Source organism: Chrysoperla carnea, chromosome 1, assembly GCF_905475395.1.
Source record: "Chrysoperla carnea chromosome 1, inChrCarn1.1, whole genome shotgun sequence".
Classification (NCBI taxonomy): Eukaryota; Metazoa; Arthropoda; class Insecta; order Neuroptera; family Chrysopidae; genus Chrysoperla; species Chrysoperla carnea.
The window spans coordinates 27524425-27547296 of record NC_058337.1 but is presented as its reverse complement, the minus strand read 5'-3'; the positions used below and the strand labels follow the sequence as shown (position 1 = coordinate 27547296).

General features: G+C 27.2%; 1 protein-coding gene across 2 annotated transcripts in view; it reads left to right on the top strand.

Annotated features, from left to right (window-relative positions):
- The window catches only part of LOC123305339 (rhophilin-2), a 187913-nt gene that overhangs the window by 146297 nt on the left and 18744 nt on the right, over window positions 1-22872 (top strand). For both annotated transcript variants that reach the window (XM_044887025.1, XM_044887026.1), the window contains exons 2-4: window positions 17678-17922; window positions 22203-22356; window positions 22435-22657. In XM_044887025.1, the coding sequence (XP_044742960.1) occupies window positions 17678-17922; window positions 22203-22356; window positions 22435-22657 (622 nt within the window). The remainder of the gene's footprint in view (window positions 1-17677; window positions 17923-22202; window positions 22357-22434; window positions 22658-22872) is intronic.

Here is a 22872-nt window from a genome sequence, read left to right as displayed (position 1 = left end):
TTTTCTCACACTAATAAATCATTATTTTTGCACGTTTATTCTTCGAAAAGATTATTCATTATTATAGCTCGAAGGGACTATTAACCAACGTTTGATTGTTTTCCATTCTAGTAAACTGAGTTAATTCCAAATTTACTTTGGAAAAAATCATGTAAGAAATGACGCTTTACCAGTTTCTAGAAAAATAATTAACAAGTTAGGAAAAACGTGATTATAAAAAAGTAAAAAATCTCCCAAATTGATTAATTAAATTGTTCATAAAAAAAAACTTGAATAAATATTCAAATTATTTTGAAATAAATTAATATACATCAATACTCCGTCGAGTGAATACATTAAAAAAAATTGTTCAACGCTCTACGCTAAATTAATTTTTATAAATAGGATTTAATTATTGAAACAAGCAAATAATATGATTATGGTGACAAAAATAAGTTAATTTTTTTCAATTATTCTAAAATAAAAATATCTACATTAATATTTTATATATAATTATTGAATTTCTTAACGGTAAATTATTAGAATTAATTATTAATTTTAGTGATAAGCATACATCAAATTAATAGTTGAACTTCCTGAAGTTTGTTAGTTCAGATGCCAAAAGTGTCTTTTACATGCGTAAAGTAATGAATACACAAAATATCAGACATTCAGAATCCTACACGTCGTAGGTTCCCATTCAAATATGTTATTTATAAGTAATGCTATTATGAAGACTATTGAATTAACTTGCATTGGTTGAAAGTGATCCTAAGCAAGTTGCGCAGTTCTTCTTTGAAGCAAAATTTGGGTGTATATCACACTTAGACTAGAATGATTTTTCTGGTTAATGAAGATAGAGGCTAGAGGCCATGATATATGTACCGGGTGTATCAAAATAAATGATCAATAATCTAGAGTGTGAAAGAGTACGCCGAAACAAGAAGGAAACATTTTTGCTGTTTAAGTTTTGTTCTATTTCACAATCTCTAACAGATTGTGAAAGATTCAGCACAACTTTTAAAGAACTGTTGAAGACAAGAATAAGAAGACAATTGTTTCTCATGAAAATATAAACAACTTTTATTCAAAACAATTTTTCGATTACTAGAGAGATTTCAGCAGAAATGCAAGTTTCTAACGCTTGTAGCTCTCAAGGGTAGCGTTTCCGAACACATGTTCTTCATACCAAACTGTTTGTTATCGTGTATCTTAACAACCTCTAGATTAATGACTATTTATTCTGTTACACCCGGTATATGAAAAGAAATAAATACTATATGTGGTCCCATCACCCATTTTGAAAAATTAATGACCCCGAAAACAGAATCGTATTTTAAAATGATTATTTTTTAATAATGACCAATACTTGATATGGATATATATCAACATTTTAGGTTTAAGATGCATTCAGTATTCTTTAAAAAACATAATTATCTTTAGACAAAATATTTTCTTATGAACATCGACCGCACTCTGGCCTCGAAAGTCACACTTTTACATAAATCGTTTTCAATTAACTCAATTTCAATTTGAAGCTTGTTAGGTATTACTCAAACATTATCGCTTAAAACTATTTTTAACCAGTCTATTTTCATACACAAGATTTTTGTACTCGTTTAATTTTAATCGTAAATAAAGTAATTTTCCAATTGTCGATAAAATTTTATTTTGAAATAGTAAATAAAAATATATATTTTTCAATATTCATTTATAAATAGGTTTACACGCGCTCGAAAAAATTTGTATTCACTTCTATATATTTAATCAAAAATTGTTTGTTGAGCAATGTTGAGTAATAATTGCTAGCAATCATTAAGCAATTTATATTTCTTTAAATATTTGATAATATTCTTATTGAAATATAATGTTAAATTTCTTGGTAGTTTTTGAAATTATATTTATTTTTAGCTCCTGATAGAAAAGTGACAATTTTTTTTATTATAAACGATAATGTTGTACGTTGAACCGGCTAAATAACCACTAGAGTCGAGTTATTAGATGGTCGTTTACAGCGGACTCACGGAAATCCGGCCAACGTTTTGCAACGTGGTATCGAATTATCGAATTTGTCGGATTATAGAGTACTGCCAAAAACTTCGTGTAGTGCGGAACTTTAAAGAATACCTTGTAATTCGACAAATTACATAACAAACTGTTAAGATTCCAGAACTGAAAAAAAATCCCGAACTTTTTGACAAATAATACCTTGTAATCCGACAAATTACATATCAAAGTGATAAATCTGCATTGTAATAACTGTTATATTTATGTCGAATTACAAGAGGGGTCAAATTAGACAGGGGTCGGACTACCGCGGGTCTTCTGTATTAATTTCTTTTCTGCTAAATTGGTACAAATATGATAATTGTTTATATATTAAATTTGTGTAAAACACACTACAGGTGCTATTAAAATATTACATGCTTTTCGTGCATGTAAAAAAAATACAAAATTGTAACAACTAACTAATTAAATTGTTTAAATATCTAGATATGCTTGAGTGTATGAATTATTTATGATTGTTAAAAAAATTAAAGGACATAAAATACATTCCTATATAAATATTAGATGTCTGTGAATCTTGAAGAGACTTTCGGATGAATTTGTAGCCAATTTATAGCATTTTGGAAAAAATGATTCAATTCAATTTGTATTCCCAATTTTTTTAATTATACATATATAGTACAGAACTTGTCATAATAGGGTAGGAGAAATCAAGGAAAAGGGAAGGGAAGTGTACGCAGATTTTTTGTACTTTTTTCTACCAGTTAAAATATTAATCCCATGACACATGGCTCAAATAAATTTGGCTGATTTACAAACTTTGAAATAACTGGACAGTTAAACCGACAGACATGGGCTAATTACGTAGTGCTATGAACAAATCCATATTTATATCTTATTGTTCCAAATTTAGACCTAATTTGATTAATTTGAAATAACTACTCCTCATATGATATAACATATAAGCGGGATATAAAAATGAGATGTTGATATAAGCATTCCAGGATTAATAAGATGACCAACGAAAGAATTAACATCACGGCCTATTTTATAATATGTTTTGGCGCCACAACATCCTTAAGAAGGTTAAAAATAAATTACAATTATAATTTATTTATTTATTTTTTCTAAAATATTTTACATGTGTCAACGTAAACATTTATTGTAACATAATTCGAATTTATTTAAACACAAGTGTATTTTATTTATTCGAATAAAAAAACTTTTTATGTAGAAGTATGTACCTGTATACTATAAAAGTACAAATTGTTTAACATTTTAAAGGTTATTGTTTATTGGTTTATTTAATTTGATATGTCTATTAGAGCGCGTGTGTATGTGATATTATAATTCGAGAAGAATTTATTTTAAACGAATGATGATTCGAATAAAAATAATTAAGAAAATTAAGTCAATTATTCTTAGTTTTAATAAAATACTAATTGATGCTTGTCTCCATACGCGAACTTCAAGTCTTAGACCATGTAAAGCAGAAAATATTTTTCTTTGTCCTCTAGATTTCACCTTATATTTTTTTCTTTCTGCTTTAGCATCATTTATAGAGTTTCCAGGCCTTTGCTTCTGTTATTCTAGTTTACTCTCTTCCGGTAATTTATTAAAATATTTGTTGTCTTTGAAATGAGCTGTACAAAAGACCCATGTTCTGCTTTTAGGAAACTATCATTAATTTAAGGAGCTATCGGATATATTTTTTAAATTTTTTTTGTATTGTATCATTAAATTAGTTTTCAAGCAATATTTCCACTCTCAGCTCCTGCTTAGTATAATTTTTTTATAATATTTTTCCCATGATATGTTTTATGTGTCTATATTTTTTGAAATTGTTTATGAACAATAATCGAAAATTGTTTTTCATATGTTGCATAACAGACGGACAATGTTTACCTATAGATTTATTAATAAAGCCTCGAAGTATACCCGGAAAAGTTTACATAAATAAGAGAATATTTATTTATCTTATTCAAATGTGATAATTTCAATAAAACAAAAAGTATAATAATTACTGCGATAAAATTAAAATTATCAGTACTTGTTACACGCAAATAAAAAATTTTTTTTAATTTGTTAATCATTGAATACATAAAAAAAATTATAAAAAGCATTTAAAAATAATTTAATAAAAAAAATGCGGAAATTATTAAATGCATGTTTTTTGTTTTTGCTACGATTTAATAAATTTTAATTTTTCATAACATTTCATGCTGTTATATATTTTAAATAGTTCATAAAAACATTTATTATCAACGACATACAATCATCCTGTAACGTATACCAGGTGTATACAAACAACTGATCATTAATCACAAGGATGGTAGAATATGCCGAAATGAGGATTTGACGAAGTTTGTGTGAAAACGATTAACCCGGAACTAAAGACAGGAATACTTATTTGTGCATCTTGTTTTCTTGTTTTATATACGTGTGTAATCCTTGTCAATCAGTGTTTGAAAAAATGTTTGTTTTTTTTGTACCATTTAAATTACCACTTCCTAGATTATTGATCAAATATTCGTACACACCCGGTGTAGTTGTGTAGTTACAACGAATTTTAGAGAAAATCAAAGTGACATTACATTATCAATAAGAACCTCGGTTGAAATAAAGCCAATTTAAAATCCATAAACAGCACTTTTTGCAAATAAATCATAGAAAGTTCCAAAGTTATACGAATTTCTTATAGCGTGCTCGTGGTAAAAACCCATATAATCCACAATATTATTTATTGTGAATTCCAAAATTTATCATTTTTATTTACTATGCCCTTCAATGAATCAAAACAGTATACAAACTTGGATAAATATTTTTTTTTTAAAGATACTTGAAAATTCAATTTAAAAGTTGTTAAATTGTAAATTTTAAACACTTTTCTGCAACAGTAATTTAGGTTTCACGGTTTCTATGCCACATGAATTCCGTATATTTATAAAAGTTTTTCTGTATACATAAATCAACAAATAGAAGTTATTCATTAAATTTTATTAAGAAAACCACTTGTTTGTATGTGAATATATCAATGATTGCACATTCACATTAACTGATCAAGATTGTCTCATATAAAAAACTTTAGTAAACCAATGCCTAGTGTAATTGAATTTAAAAAATTTATTAAACTTGCCGTAGCGGAAATGACGTTTAGATGCCATACTAATAACTTTCTGATAAAGTAAATTATTGCATTTATCGATAAAGCGTAAACACACTTATTTTATCTACGCCCATGAGCTAAGAACTACTTTTCTCACTCAGTATGCGTCGGGAAATTAGTTCATTAACGCACTTTTATCGTAATGAATTCACGTATATATATCGTAATGACTTTACTCCATATTACTGTCAAAATGTAACCTCACAAGTTCGTGTAGTAATTTTATTAATGTTTTATTTTTTTCAATAAGTCAAGACAAATTTTAAATAATAATCATCGTTTATTTTCACATTTTACTTCTGGTACTGGGTACTTCTACGATTTCCCAACTCGTGCTACGCACTCATACTACAAATTTCGCACGCGTAGGTTATGCCATTAGTTTCAGAAATAACTAATATGGGTATACATATTCAAACATTTTTAAGTTATACAATTTCACTGAAAATTTTTTCTTTCACCTCACCAAAACGCTCCACTAACTGAGCTACATGCCAGTGGATAGACCCTTGGACTATCCTAGCAAAATGTTTTCCATATATTGTGTGTGCTTTTTACAATTTTATGATTGACAAATATTTTGACTTGTATTTGCCAAAATAGTATAAGGTTTGGCTCTAAAATTAAGCAATTTGTTTCTTAATTATCATTCAAAATTTTGCCATGATGAAACAATTGTCGCAAATAAATAATTTTTACGAAAGATTCAAAAATGTTTTTTATTTTAAATTTAAAATGAATTTTCATCGAGTATCGACCCAATCAATTCAAAATTTGTATCTGTGTGGCCTGAATTAAACATTTAATTAGCTAATTAATTGTTGATATTTTGGATTTAGAACTTCGGATATAAAATGCTGTGCCTTTTTTCGTTCCGAATACAAAAACTAGAAAATAAACGAAAAATAAACTTTCACTTTATATAATGCATACTACACTTGGGTCGCCTGTCATTTTTATACAGAAAAACTTCTATAGAGACTTTAAAAAGTAGGTAAAAATACAATTAAATTTTTTCTACGATTTTCAAGTTGAATACAATCATTTTCCATCAAAAAGTTAAAAATTGGTTTTATACCCGGATTATATCAATTTTTAGACCATATAAACACAAATCATATATAAAATAAATTTATTTTTTTTTTATTTATATGTAATTTGAATAAATAACGGATTTTACAAAAGCAATTTGTTTTTAAATAAAAAACAATTTACATTTTTAACCCAAAAACTAATAGATATACTATTATTGTTATTATTAGTAGTAAATATATGTAAATGATATTCAATTTAATCTCATATACCTACCTACCGTATTCTAACAAGCGCATCAAGGTGATTTGCATCTAATTGTAAGATAGTGACTCAATCAGGCATCTAAATATGTGTATTGTTTAAGTAGACACATTGATATTGCATATATAGGTTGATGTTACACAAGTGAAATTTATAAAATTAAAAAAATCCCCGGCAAATTTTTCGGATACGGAACCCATAACTCGCCTTTGAAGCATATCTAAGAACAGTTTCCATTAAAGTAACTTTTTCCTTAAAGCCTTTTCCAAATTGAGCTGATTTGGAGATCATCGCCAATTTTTAGTTTTTTCGGGTACGGATCCAATAAATTCGCATTTAAAACATAGCTAAGAACACTCTCCCTAAAATTATCTTTCAAACAAAAACAAAAAAATCAAAATAGGTTCATACGTTTAGGCGCTACAATGCCACAGATAGACAGACACACACACGTAGCGGTCAAACTTATTTAGCGATCAAATTAACTACCCCTTTTTTAATTTGGGGGTTAAAAGTAAATAACAATTGATTGTCTAAAAATCTTTTAACTCGCTTGGAAGATGTGTTGAACGAAAAAATGTTTTAAACACTTATAAACAGCATGCTCAATGGATTTTTCCGTAGATTTACGAAGTGTTTCATAGTTTACGGAAAACTTGGTTGAAATATACGGAGTTTGAATTCCACGTCAAGTAATTTTTTGAGTAATTCACATTCCTTTCAAAATATTAGATTTTTAAAAACTTAACAAGAAAAACATTATTTATCAACAGAATTAGTATCTATTTTAAGGCAACTTGCAATTGTCGCCGTTAACTACTAGTGCCTCTTTGTCGCTATAGGTCGATAGTATCCAAAAAGCTCTCCTTGTTACAATGTTTAAATTTAAAATAAAGGCAGAAAATTGTTTGCCATATCGCTGTTGCTGCTTAATTTGTAACAAGAGTTAGCTATATAATATTTATTATAGATACCAGTGATTACTGATAGTGAAAATGATGTATCGGTTGCTGAAATCGAATCACCTCTAAAAGACATTGTTAGAAAATATTTGTAAAATATTTCATTGCGCTGGCAAACTTAAATCGGACGAAAGTCTGTTTAGTGTTAGAATTCTAATATAGGTCTAACTGTTAACATAATTCAAAATTTTCCACATCACGTGAAAAAATTTCCTAATTTTACGACAATTTTCATTCATACCAATTTCTAGAGTTTTAAACTAGATCGTTGTCCGATACCTCTTTATATTAAGTTTCGAACACAGCCAAACCTTTTCTTCCTATACTTAATTCATGGATCCGGGGAAAAAGAATGCTCAAATTAAGAGAATTTCTATAGATGAAAATGTTGATAAGAGAGGCAACGTTTAGTGAGGCATAGTCCATTGCATCATACGGTGATGGTCACCGGGACTTTTGAATAAAGCTAGTAAAAAACTGTGGAACAAATTTTTATCGCTAATTGTAATCGCATATAGTATAATGCAAATTTTTTGTGAAATTTTAGAATGTTGAGTTGATCTGTGCTGAGTTTTCCTAGAACGTCACTGCAAATCATAGTATTGAGCAGAAGTACGCTTGACAGACATGTAATAATGTATCCCTTTCAAGAAAATTTCTTAAAAATCGGGTTATGTTATATAAATGTTGTTATATAATTTTTATTTTTAGTTAATTGCATCTAGTACGCAAAAATAATATTCCAATGTAATATGAATAAATAAGTAGTAAAAATAAAAATTTGCGCGCGTGGGTTATCTTATTCAATTAATAATTATGAAGCATCAACCTTGAATCAATCTTTCAATATGTTAAATTGATAAATACTGGCAATGTTGACGTTATTAACTTATAATGAACATAAGTGAATGGGGGAGCATCGACCCACAAGTAAACAATAACACCAAATACCTTATAGAAATTAAAAACTTTTAGTTATAATAATAAAATTTGCATAAATCATTTTATTCATAGTTTTAGATATGAATAATAATTTTTTTAACCGACTTAAAAAAAAGAGTAATTTGTTCGACTGTATGTATTTTTCTATGAATGTTCATCGATTTCTGCGGCCGAATTTTGTGATTATTACTCTTCAAGTGGTACCATAATCGTTTTATCACAATTGGTTCAGTAGTTTTTTAGACATAAATTGATTCGGTGTAAGTTAATTGATTCATTACGTGCGAAAGTACTGTAAAACTAAACTAAAATACACCACTTTTTTTTTTTGCAAACAATAGAACTAACACCAACAAAAGGCGCAAAAAAGTACAAAAAATTTAATAGGTACCGACTCCAATAAATAATTTCCTCGTTAGCAATTGCACGTTGATGTTGATGGGAAGAATCAATCTTTAGCTTAGAGCAAGTGAAAACAAGCAATTGACTGAGCTAATTGTTGAAATACTATGTATAGACAGTGTTGATTACTCTGTCACATTACACATATACCTATACATGTCACACATACATACTTGATAATCCCATATTTATACATACCATAAAATTTGATGTTTAAAACAATGAAGAAAATGCTTAAAACAAAAGTTGTTTATTTTTTGATAAGGAACATTTTTTATATTTAAAGTTTTGTTCTACCTCTAACGGTATACAAGATGGGATCTACGGACCCAAGACCCAATTGACCTATATTGCTCATTTACGAACTTGACCTCACTTTTCACGTCCTGAGTGCGCTGTAAAATAAAATTTCAGATTGATATCTTTCTTCGTTTTTGAGTAATCGTGATGATAGACGGGGAAACAGACGACAGACAAATGGACTAATTAGGTGATTTTATGAACACCTATACTAAAATTTTGTTCATAGTATCAATATTTTTAAGCGTTACAAACTTGGAACTGAACTTAGTATACCTTGGTATATTTCATATACATGGTATAATATGGTTAGCGTTGACATCAAAGAGTAATATGGCTTACAAGGAAATGATTGGTTATAGTTGGTAAATTATTATTTACTTGAAATCGGTTCTATTTCTGCAAAAAAAATTTATTATACACACGTATAATTTTATTATTTCAGTTAGTGCATTAAAAAAAAAATTTTTAATTCTATTAGCTTCCATTTTAGTAGTAGTGACCTGGACTTATTTTAGTGATTCATTGGGTTGTGAAGGTTGAAAATCTATTGTTATTCGTAGTCATTAATTATAAACCAAATCTTGATTTTACTTTTACTTAATTTTTAATATTCTACACGTGCTGTTTATTTAGTAGATTTTGATATTTGAAAATTTTCTTTCAGAAAAAATATTGAAGTTTCTTTTCTCACTTTTTGGAAAACAGACAGTTTTTAGTGTGCACAACTCAACGTTTCTAGTATTGTTAATCTATCGTTTAATGGTATTTAACGTTGTATAACACGTTTAAAAATGATAGAAACTATTTTTTTTTACCGCCTATTATTGGTAAGTTCTTATAATTGGTTCCAAAATTCAAGTAAAAATTTTCAACATATCTTTACGTTTAATGGTCAGTTTCATATCTTTACGTTCCATGTGGGTGTGTTCGGGGAATTTTTTTCATTCTCGTTCGTAGACGCAAGGTGATAGTAAACTCAACTAGTAATAACATCAAATTTTGCTGAAAAGATCGCTAAAAGAGTCGTGTAGAAATTGGGACGATGGGTGATGAGAGAAAAATATAACTTGAAATTTTTCTGTTAATAATATGAAATAGGAAATTTCTCGAATAACTATTAATGTTGTAGAAAATCGCTAAAACAAATATTTATCCCCTGAACATTTTTCTGTAAAATTTAAAATTAAAGTGGTTTGTTTTTCTATAAAGATATTTTTTTGTTCAAATTAAATGATGAAACTTGTAAAAAGCTATGATATGTAATTGCTTATAGAGTCTTAGAGGGTAGTTTTGCTATCAATTACTGTCTAAACCATTCGGTTTATAAAAAAATGTTTGTAGCAAAAAATTTTACGTTTTTATAAAGAATAACATAAAGTGTTCGTCTAATGTTCGCCAACTATGAATTAGAGGGAGGTTTAGGTTTTAATTGAATCAGAAAACTTAGATTGAATTCAATAGCCGTAAGATGTGTGCCTGTGAAACTAACAATTTTCGTAGTATCGATTAAACTTATTTTTCAAGTTTCACGCATATGTCAAGTTAAAAAAGACACCCATTTCTTTTCCTATTTTTGAAAAACATGTAATATCATCATAATAGAGCAGTTAGAGAAACTAGAAATTTGACAACTCCAAAAGGCATATTCTTACCAAAAACTCAACCTACTTTTTCAACCAACGATTTTCAACACTAATTCAATTTGAGGAGGATGTGCAGATGTTCAAAGCCATAAAAACCGCAAAAAAGCATTAATTTTGATATAATAAAGGGACTCTTAAGTCGTAATCTTGCTCATCACTAAAAAAATGGTGCTGCTGTAACAGAAACTTGTAGATTTTTCAATGTTTATCACACACCCTTTACGATACTGAATCCTAGAGTGGACCATAAGGACTTAACAATATTAAAAAAGTTTAACAAAACAATTATACAAATCAATAAATTGATAATAATAATATTAATTATTGTAAATAATACATAATTGTAAATCTTAATCTCACGTCATTTTAAAATAATGAAATCATTTCTTTATACTTTGCATTTTTATTATTACATTAATTTTTCATGATTATAAATAATGTCATTAATTTATAAACGTTCTAAATTATTATGTTAATTAATTTTTTTTTTTTAAATAAAATTCAATGAGCTATGGAATTCCTGCTCATTAACACTAATGAATGTCTTTAGTAGAAATGTCAATAACTTAAGATATGCAAAAAATTTTTTATAAATATCGTAGCAAATAAATGGCGGACATAGTAAATGTGCTTTTACCTCTTTGTAAATATTATAAAATAAATAATAATACACTGTAAAAAAAAAAGAACTAGTTACAAGAAAATATGTTCTTAACATGGTAGCAAGTAAATATTTCTTGGCTGATGAACATTTTTAAATAGTAAAATACTTATTTTCTTGAATTAAGAAGAATTGAGATCCTTGAAGTATTTTCTTGTAAATAGCCAAACAAACGCGTTTAGTAATTTTTTGTAGTGTACGTTAAATGATTATATACAGTTTGTTTAGAAAACACTGTAATACGTTCTGCTTGCTCACAGTTAAGTTGGAGATAGAATTTTAAATTTGGGACGACTGAAAATATTCATATAGTGAATGGGCATTTTGAACCCAATTCATCTCGTTCCATCGAATGTCAAAATTATAATACCTTCTCCTCCTTTTATAATACCTTATGCGCACAACCAAAAGGCCTTTCCTCTTTCCCGTGAAAGAGAAAGCCCAGTTAGCGAGAATTGTCTTATGGTTAAAGGTAAAGGACGAATATGCGTTGGTTTAATGCTTTGAGATATTTTCTGAGTACGAAGGAAACTATATTTATACCTATTGGTAAGCGAGAACGGTAGTTTTCAAAATATTGAAAATAATATACCAAAAAACGGTTTTTTAGATCATGTGGAGTAAAAATGCGAAAATATTTTTTCATTTTTATGTACAATGAAAAGAAGCGATGAGATACATTAATTCAGTACATATCGAGCATTTCATACATTTTGCAACTTACTTTTACATTAAAAAAAAATATTTCAAATAATTTCAGTCTACTTGTTTTGAGCTTGCCCATCCTCTTTGGTATGCTCTTTAGGATCGCGCATGAATAATGAACGACGAAAATATGACACATTTAATTTCTATTATGAGTAAGTATTAATTATATGTCCTTACATTGTTAAACGATTATATAGTATCAAATATTTAAAAAATGTATTATAATAACTGCTGATTATTAATAATATTTTAAAACAACAAAAAACTCCAATAATTGTTTACTTTTAACTTGTTAATATACACATCACCCACAAGTAAGGAGCAATTGGTCATCGATATAACCATAGATAATAAATATTTATATTATTATAATTTATTGTCTAATAACATGGAAAATGCCTCTATAAAAATTGTTGTGGTTAGTATAATTTTTAAATAGAATTCCACATTTTTATTGAAAATTGGTAAAACTTACGAAACTATTTTTCTTCAATTTGAATTTTTAAATTTTTTTTACATGACTACCCCAACAAAATTGAGAGTGCTCAAGGGAACATTTTCAGGATATCAAATGCATTTATATTTTACTTGTCCTCTTAAAATTTGACAATTAAGTTATAAAGTTGACCATGAGAAATAGTTTAATAAAAAACGAGAAAAATATTGTTAATATTTACCAAAAAAAGTGAATTTTTAAGAAAAAACAAGTAAAAACAAACAATTGACTAAGTTAATTAATGAAATACCCTGTATAGAAAGTGATGATTGTCAGTGCTTGTATTATTTTTAATAAATGAGAAGAGAAAATTTCGAAATTTTGCAAAGTATCTTGTAGAAAACCTTATTTTGATGAAATAATAGTACAAAAAAGGCATAATATTGGATTAAATCTTTAGTTAGACTCACTACCTGTAAATTTTTAACTGCCTCTCTTTAAAAATTTGAGAGAAAACGTACAACAGTGGTGTCAACGCAAAAAATGTTTCAAAAACTGTTTATTTTTTTATAAAAAACATTCTTTACATTTTGTCTATTTCTAACTTTTTACGTCCTGAGCACACTATAAAAATTTCAGCTTGATATCTTTTTTCGTTTTTGAGCTATTGTGACAGACGGACGGACGGACAGCGAATAAAAAGGGATTCCATTAAAAAATATTTTTATCATCGTTTCACATAGAACTTCAAAGTCATTTTTCGGTACGTTAATAGCCTGGTGAGTTATTCAATTATACTTTAACCACCTGTCCAGTATCAATTGAAATGATAGAAACATAATTTTATTTCGTCATACATTTTCAAATATCAAAAAACTTAAATGAAAATCCATTTATTGTATGATTAATTATTAAATGATATGATATTGAGTAATAAATACATGAAAACGTGTTAATTTAAGTGTAATTTTTTGAATATCATTTTCCTGATTACAATAATAAAAAAAAAATTAATTTCTCATATTTAATTTCCTCAAGATGTTTTAAACAAAAGAACTTTAAATAACCATTAAATTTTTACAAATATTGATTCGATTTCAATGTAAGAGTCGCGTGTCACTTATATAATATTCTATTCGTCATAAAAATATATGATAATGATTCTATTCAAAATTTGAGCGACAAATGAATTGGATTAAATTTGTGTCTAATGAAAATTTAATATAATAATAATATAATTACAAGCCTAATTCTGTCCATTGGTTGGTAAGAGCCTCCTTTAACAGCTTCCAATTATCCCTATTCCATGCTTTGGCGCATCATTAAATTTGTGTCTAATGAAAATTTAATATAATAATAATATAATTACAAGCCTAATTCTGTCCATTGGTTGGTAAGAGCCTCCTTTAACAGCTTCCAATTATCCCTATTCCATGCTTTGGCGCATCAACAGACCTCCTGTATACATTTAACAATTTCGTCTCTACAATGTTTTATCTGGCGCCCAATTTTTATAGGGTGTCATTTAGTCGTTTTGTTAGCCCGGAGTGTATTCTTAAGCCTCGACACATGTCCCATCCATTGTCATTTTGGCCGTTTAATGTGTACGACTATATCTTTTATTTTTTGGTCTTATTTCTTATATTTACAGAAGGGATTTTTTGCGAACATTTAATACTTAGAATGGACCTTTCTTGCGCACGCTGGCATGATCGAATAAGATCCCGTAAGAAAATCGAAAACGAAAAACCATTTTACTTCTTTCTACAAAAATATTTACTTTTAGTTTTAGTGTTACCGAATTGAACTTTACATGCCATCATGTGAGTGCGACGAGTGACAGATGATGGAAATATTTTTCTATAACTCCCTTAAAAATTTTAATATAAATAATTGTATTGTAACACAATTTTGTGGTTTAGAAAATACTCGCTTTCAATACAAATTCATTAAACCAATTATCGTAACTATTCCTGTAAATGATAAATTTGCCGAGATTTTAGTGCCTAGATTCCGGAAAAGACATAAGGAAAAACAATTTCTGGTAAAACTATTCTGTTCGTTCTTTCCTAAACTGTACAGTTTGCGGAAAAATGCTTCGATCTATTACCTGGTATGAAATAGAGGGAGCTATTCATTGAGCCTGAAAACGTGGGGCAAGTTTAATGTATGCGTAAGATGTGCGCCTATAGACCCAACATATTTTGCTTGAAACATTTTTATTGGCAAAACTTATTTTTCGAGCTTCAAGCATATGTCAAGTTAATAAAGGCATCTCTTGTTTAATGGGTTTAATGAGAGAGAAATATGACTTTAGTGGTAGAACTATGCTGCTCACGATTTATTAATGAAATATGATTAGTTTTTGAAAAAACATCAGTATACTATTTCAGCAAGTGTTTGTAAAGCACTCGCCATCATGAATAATGAATCTGAGAACATGGTCTTGGCCATGGTCAAGGCCAATAGGAGTAGTCTTGAAGCGTCCATTAATAGCTTCAAATAATCATTTCATCAACTCTGGATACGTGGCATGCTCTTTGATCTTTGGTACAAGATGTTATTTTGAAGCAAGATTCATGGCGAAGCGTATTTTCAAACTTAATTTGCTTCATATTGTAATAATAAGCAGTTATTTCGGTAAAATAAGATTTAAAACACAAAACATAATAAGCAACTTGTAATGAAGTAAATATTACAAACAAAAATTTTTACTTTTTGCATTGAAATTGTTTATTTATATTTACTTGAAATCAAAAGCACGTGTTTTATCATTCTCTTGCTAAGTTTATCTCTGATAAGTATCTTCATATTATCTTATAGTCGACAATATCTTTCAAGAAATGTAAGTAAATAGTGATTCAAGATACATTGTCACCGAGGTACAACACTCTACCTTACCCCATATCTTAAAATTCAAAATACAAAAAGATGATTTCATTATTTTTAAATGACGTGATATATTAAATGTTACGAATAAAATACAATAATTAATGTTAATCAAATCAATTTATTGATTTGCACAACATTAATTACTAATATTTTTATTTTTTATTAACAAAACAATAATGGAGTCATATGTAAAAGAATATATTATACTTATTATTATTTATTATAAAGTGAATTTTGAGTCATTTTTTATAAATAAAAATATATTAGGTATACAATCAGAAAGCTGAATTCAATAACTTAATAATGATAACAATACTTATAAACATTAATTAAATCATCAAATTATAATTATTGAAAAATTTATAAAGCTGTGCGCACACTTATACAACATGCATTTGTCTAAGAAACAATTATGCAATAGAAACTGTGACAAACTAGAATACGTCTTACAGCGATTGCAAAAAGAATTGCTTTTGATATAATCGCTTTTTATATGAGTCTATATAGGAATTATTGGTTGTGTTTTAAAAATAAAAATGGCCTAAAAGTTTCTGGGTAAGTGTGGTATTCGGAAAATTTTCTGGCTATAAAACATTATAGTTTTATTTATAAATCAAATAATCTTGTAGAATTTCAATAAATGTTTTCTAGTGTTAAGTTGTTGTTTTATCGCTATCTGGGTCACTATTCACAAAGCGAAAATTTTCAACATAAATATTTAACCAGTTTTGAACTTAATTAGTTAGAGTTAGTTAGAAAAATTCTTATATGCTTGATTATTTTAAGGATATGCTATTGCTTAAAGCTTGGATTTTAGCTATTTTTTAGTAGAATTATGAAGTGAAAATTTAGAATACATTTAAAAATTAAAATTTCTCAAAAAGTGTCTACTTAATTTCCTTCTTTCCTAATAATTTATAATTTGAGATTAAGAAATTAAATGAATTTACAAGCGCTTTATGAAAATATTCCAACCCGGCTACCATCTCGGGCAGTCTGATAATATAAATACGAAAAAGAGACGTAGGCGTAAGCAAGTTGTAATATTTATTTACAAAGCAGTAGGCAAATATTTCAGCAGTAACAAGTCAAAAAATAAAAAATATTTTTATTTACAGAAAAAATAAATCTATATATTTAGAATGTGATATCTCACAAATCCCGTATAAAGCTGAGACTCGAAAACTAATATTATAATGGCAGGGATTTCTATCGAAGTTGTCACACTTAAAATAATTATTTTCTCTAAAATAGCAAAATTGTTATTCCCAGAATGATTCGATTCAGTAGTTTTAAAGATTACCAACTTAGAAACAGTTAGTTATATGTTGAAAACAGTTACACATTTTTAACATTGTTACCCCTCATACAAAGATTTGCATGAGTAATTTTTGTTATTTAAAAAAAAATTAATCTAATAACCTTCAAAACTAACTGTTTACTATATTTATAAAAATATATATAATTTATAAAAATGTTAACCCAAAACATTCACACCAATTGTTTCTAAAAATAAATTAATGAACTATAAAAATTAAATTATTTTTGTAATTTGTTATAATTTTAGTTAAATTTAATTATTCAGAAGAATGAAAAAAAATATTGCTTTTAATATATCCCAATGACAAAAGTATTCTGATTTTATTGGAATAATGATCTGATTTATGACCAGTCTAATTATGTTTGTTCTAACCTATCTAACCTAAGTCTAACTTATCAATAAGAAAAATCTCTTTTATGATGTTTCCTATTAAACTATTAAAATTAGAGAATGATGGCTAGGATGTAAGTGCATATATACGTAGTTTTGAGTTAGTGGTTTATGAATCCTACCAATCCGATCTGATGATATTAAAAGGATGAAAACGGGAGTCCGAATTTGTTCACATTGAAATAAAAGTTTTTGTATTTTGTGGATATAATTTTTGGTTCTTCCTTCTAACAATACTTTTGGTGGTTTTTGTCCGTCCCGATTTAGTTTGAAAAATAACTTTTAAAGTTTGGGCATTTCTAAGATTATTAAACAAATATATTTAATTATGTATTTCTCCTCAAAAATTCAGAGATTTTTTCTTAGTACCATTAATCATTTATATTATATAGTATTGGAAGACATTTTTATATAACAATCTTTCGAAAATAATAAAATTTTTCGAAATTCGAAAATAGTTATAGCCGTGGAAACATATTTTTATATTTTTTATATTTAGCAAATTCTTATAAACAAATAATTGTAGGCGTATTTGATTCTTCTAATTTTTGTTTTATTTTTTGTTACAGGGTTCAGATCCTCGGATTGCAACATGTCGTGGAAAATTACAAAATAAACGTTCAAAATTAAATCAAGAAATTAATAAAGAATTACGTTTACGTGCTGGTGCTGAGAACTTATATAAAGCAACAACAAATCGTAAATTACGTGAAACCGTTGCATTAGAATTAAGTTTTGTGAATTCCAATTTACAATTATTAAAAGAACAATTAGCAGAATTAAATAGTTCTGTAGAACTATACCAAAATGATAGGTAAGCAATAATCTACTATGAAAATTAAATATAACGATTTGCAATCTTTTAAAATTTGGGAATATTTTTGAACTTTATCCATAATTAAATACGATTATTTCGAAAGATAAAACTGTAAAATTTTGTTTAGAATATACTTTTTAAAGAGACAAATTGAAATTTAATATGAATTAGTATAATATCTAGAAACTAAAGTTTTTTCGTTAACTAGTTGTAATACTCGGAGACCTTTCACAAACATTTAAGTTCTTCAAGATGACCTAGATTAATCGTTGGACTTGGAACCTTCAAAAACACTTTTTGATCTTGAAAATTCAAGAAGTGTTTTAAATCGTTTTATTGTATTTTTCAAAATTACTAATTTAAACTTACTTTAGACTTTCAAGAGTTAGTGAGACGTAAAATTTCCAAAGCGTTCACTCACCAGGATATTTCGGTTTTAGTAAATCTATTTTAAATCTATTCTGAAACATTTTTGAGTTCCTTCAAACAATGATTTATTAAAAAGAGGTGTCCATCAAAAACTCCCACAAGCTTTGTTTTCAAAGAATAAATTGAACAGGCAAGTGGATAGAGTCTGGTGCGACCCTTGAGGTTCACACGAAGAACTACCCAGTATAACAAAAAGTAATAAAAATTAAAAAAAATAAAATCTCGATCAACTCGAAACGAGTAGATTGAATGCTATAATATTTTTTCTCATCATATTGCCGTTATTACGCTTCGATCGACAACTTAACGAAGTCGATATCATTTTTTGTTCGCGTGATATCCATCAGGATAAAATTTAAGAAAAAGATCGCCCGACTCGACCGAATGTTATGAAATTCTTTTCGGATCGTATTGCCTTTAATACGCATTGATCGACATCTCAACGAGTCAATCAGGATAAAATATAAGAAAAAGCTCGACCGAATTATTACTAATAAATTAATTTTAAATTTAATAAGAATTTTTAATTACATTGAAACGTTGAAACCTTACAATTTTGTATTCAATATAAACAGATTTAACAAGATAAGAAAATATCAAAAAATAATCTTTTATGGATTTGTTGGTAGTGATTAAGAATTTTTTTGAATCATTAATACATTTCACGTGCTTTGCAAAGACGTGGGATAGCATATACACCCAATAATGAGTATACTAAAATATAAAAATTGTAAGGAAGTTAGATGGGATAAGTGAATATCATTACCCACACTTGAAATGTTTATCCATTAATAAAATATCAATATCTAGTTTTAATTTTATTAATATGATGAATCAGTGTAATAAGTATTCAGTATAATATAGACGTATTTTTATTAATCATTAACATTCATAAATTGTAATAAAAATATGAAAAATAATTTGATATTTCAATATACCAGATACCATGTTCTAATTTTAGAAGAAGATAATTACCAAAATGAAGAAATATTAAGATTACCCCATCAATTTATCCAAATACAAGACTGTATTTACAAAATTTTTGGAGTTTTTGAGTAATAAATTATGTAATACTTTTTATGTTTTTTTTTTTTAGTTTGTTTGACTATTAACTAATAGATATTTTGTTTTTTTTTAAATAAAAATTGTAACGACATGTTTCTAACATATCGACTAAAATGGCTCTGATATGTACATTTTATGGCAACATTTCAGGAATTCCACTCCAGTCGTCAAACAAATCCTAGTTTTTGCTTTATTTCGGTTAAAATTACTCCCCCCCCCCTACAGTTTTCTTGAGAGAAAATCGAGTAAATTTATACAGTAAATTTGTCGTCGTTCGATAAAAAGTACATAGGATTAACGGTTGAGGTGGGTATTTTTTGATATATTGCCTAAAGTCTTGCACTAGAATTTTTAATTTCTGTTTAAAAAATACTTGACAAATCGTCAAAAAATATTTAACTAACCGTCAAATAAGCAAGTTTTCTTTGTTTTTTGAATACAAATTAATGTCAAGGAATTCAAATCTATTGGAAAAATTCAGGGAATTCTAAAGAGTTTCTAAACAATTTTTTATAATTTTTTCTCCTGTACGAATTTTTTTTTAAAATGGCGCATGTGAATGTAATATCTTGAGTCATATTTAATGGTACAAAAAATATACTGTACAAAATCCATTTTTCCTGTTAAAATCTACCGGTCTAAATATTTCTGAAAATCCAACAATCGTGTGATGCGAATATTATTACATGTGAGTATTCTTCTCCTACAAAATATGAATACAATAAATTTTAAAAATTAATATCTATTCCATATTATCTTGAGAAAAATAAAAATATTAATGATGAACTAAACAAACAAAAAATGTACATTATTGTATAAAAATTTTATATTATTTTTAATTCCCATTAAAAAAAGTCGATATGACATCAAAAAAATTGTTTAATACAAAGGAACAATAGTTTCTGAGTTCTATAAAACAAAAAATCAAACAATAATCGTTGGTAGTTGTTACAAAAGTTTTGTTTTTTATTATTTCATATCGATACGATTCAATATAAAATTTGAAAAATTATAAAGTTTGATTCGATATGACATGTGACGTAACAAATACCAGGAAAGGAAAAAAATTCCTCTTTGTCATGGATATTGGTTTCTTTTTAAGAAATTGATATATTCATATTACATTTTTTACTATTTAACCCGTCAGCGCGTTCTCACGTTTTCTCATGCGTTCTGTATATGCGTCAATCATTTCGTACGATAAATATTTTTTAATTTACTGAGTACGCTTTGAATAAATGAATAATTTAGGAACATAATTTAGGAATTCATTAATTATACAAAAAATATTTATTAAATAAATTCTTTAACTCTAATATATAAATGATGTTAAAAATGATGATTTTATATAGAAAAAAAACATACTTATAGAATAATGTGATCAATAAAAATTATAATATAACTAAATTATAAAAAAAGTTACTTACAACAGCGTCTTCTGCATAATATTAAACCTAATTCATAATTACTAATTATTATCACTAAAATTATTACACAGTTAAATATTATGATATTCAAATATTTTTGACAAATAAATTTTGCTTAAATATTGGAGTGTCCCTATCCAGGACAACCACTCTAACCTAGCCTAACCTACATATTAAGCCTCCTGATTAAAATTGTCCCAATTTCTGAAGGTCTTGGAAAAAGATGTATTTTTAAAAAAGCAGATAAGTTTAAAAAATTTACAAAAATTCATAACTCGAAAATAGATCAAATTATATGAAGATAGAAGAAGTTTTCTCATAACGTAAGTGCTGATGGGTTAAATTTTTTCCTTAGAGGGAAATAAATTTAATTTAGGTTTTGTACTGTCAATGTGGTTATGGAAGCTGTTACGCAATTTTCACACTTATAAATATAATTTTATGGATTGAATATAAGTATATTGTTTGTGTATATGGTTTAAATTTAAAAATTAAAACTATTTTTTAATTAATTTAAATAAATTTTGTTAAATAATAATTTTTAATTGATATTTCCTATACCAATTACTTATAAACAATTGAAAAATAGTCATACTTGTGAATTTATTGAAAAAGAGATCAGTGCTGCGATCGATTCAGTTGTCTACTTCACCTACTTTGCACACAACTGAGGATCTTGGATTAGACTACTAACAGAAATTTATAGAGACTGATAAAATTTCCTGATTTTTCGGTTTTTCATATTTCCAGAAAATTAATAATTATGTGATTGTATAATTATCTAATTATCTTAACAATCCTAGTTTTTCAGAAAAAATTTGTCGATTTGTGGTAGAAAAAAAAAAGTTTCAGATATATCAGAATGATTGTAGATATAACAGATAAAAACAGATAAAATTCTAAGTTGAAAAGACAGTAATTTATCGAAAATTTTAAATAGAAAAAGTATTTATATGTCAACAACGATAGCTATCTGAACTACAGCTATTCTCAAAGATATTAGGTGAAATTTTTAATTTTGTCACGTATAGTTATTACCTAAGAAGTTATATTCTATTCTGTAATTTTGGAAACTTTTGGGTACAATATCTCGAAAACGGTTCAGTTTAATTGAATTTAATTCCATATGGATATTAATTTTCATACCATTTAAAATTTATACCACTTAAACCACTGATATTTATCTAAAAAACTTTCTTAAATACAAAACAAGGATTTATGAATTTGTGCCGATGTATGCATTCTTAATATAAAATTTAGTTTGATTCTTTATAATTTATCTCAGAATATCAAGTTCAAAAATAATCTCAATATAATTCAATCAAATATTCATTGTGACTTTTTTTGATAATATAGCAAAGATGCAGTCATACCAATGATACCACTTGGCTTAAAAGAAACAAAGGAAATCGATTTTCGAGAACCATTCAAAGACTTTATATTAGAACATTACAGTGAAGATGCCACTCAATATGAAGATTCAATTGCAGATTTAATGGATATGCGACAGGTAAATTGAAATTCGATCGATTTTTTAAACTCTCAATCATTAAATTTTTTATATAATAATTGTATTTTTATTTTGCAGGCAATGCGTACACCACTTCGTGATTCACAAGGTGTTGCATTATTGTTCCGGTATTATAATCAATTATATTTCTTAGAACGACGATTTTTTCCACCTGATCGATCACTTGGCATTTATTTTGAATGGTATGATTCACTGACAGGAGTGCCCAGTTGTCAGCGGACTGTGGCATTTGAAAAAGCATGTGTATTATTTAATATTGGTGCAGTTTATACACAAATTGGTAAGTGTCATCGGCTAAGACTTGTAAGACACGGATGAAAAATTTCTAGAGTAATTTTACCCAAAAAAATAATCGATTTCTTTAGTCGATACCTCATAGAATAATAAGAGTAATAAGGACCCAAAAACATGCACATCCAGCTAAATTGACGATAATATCAGTATCGAGATATCCTCAAAATAGTTGTTTACTGGAAGCTTTTCGGACAGAATTTA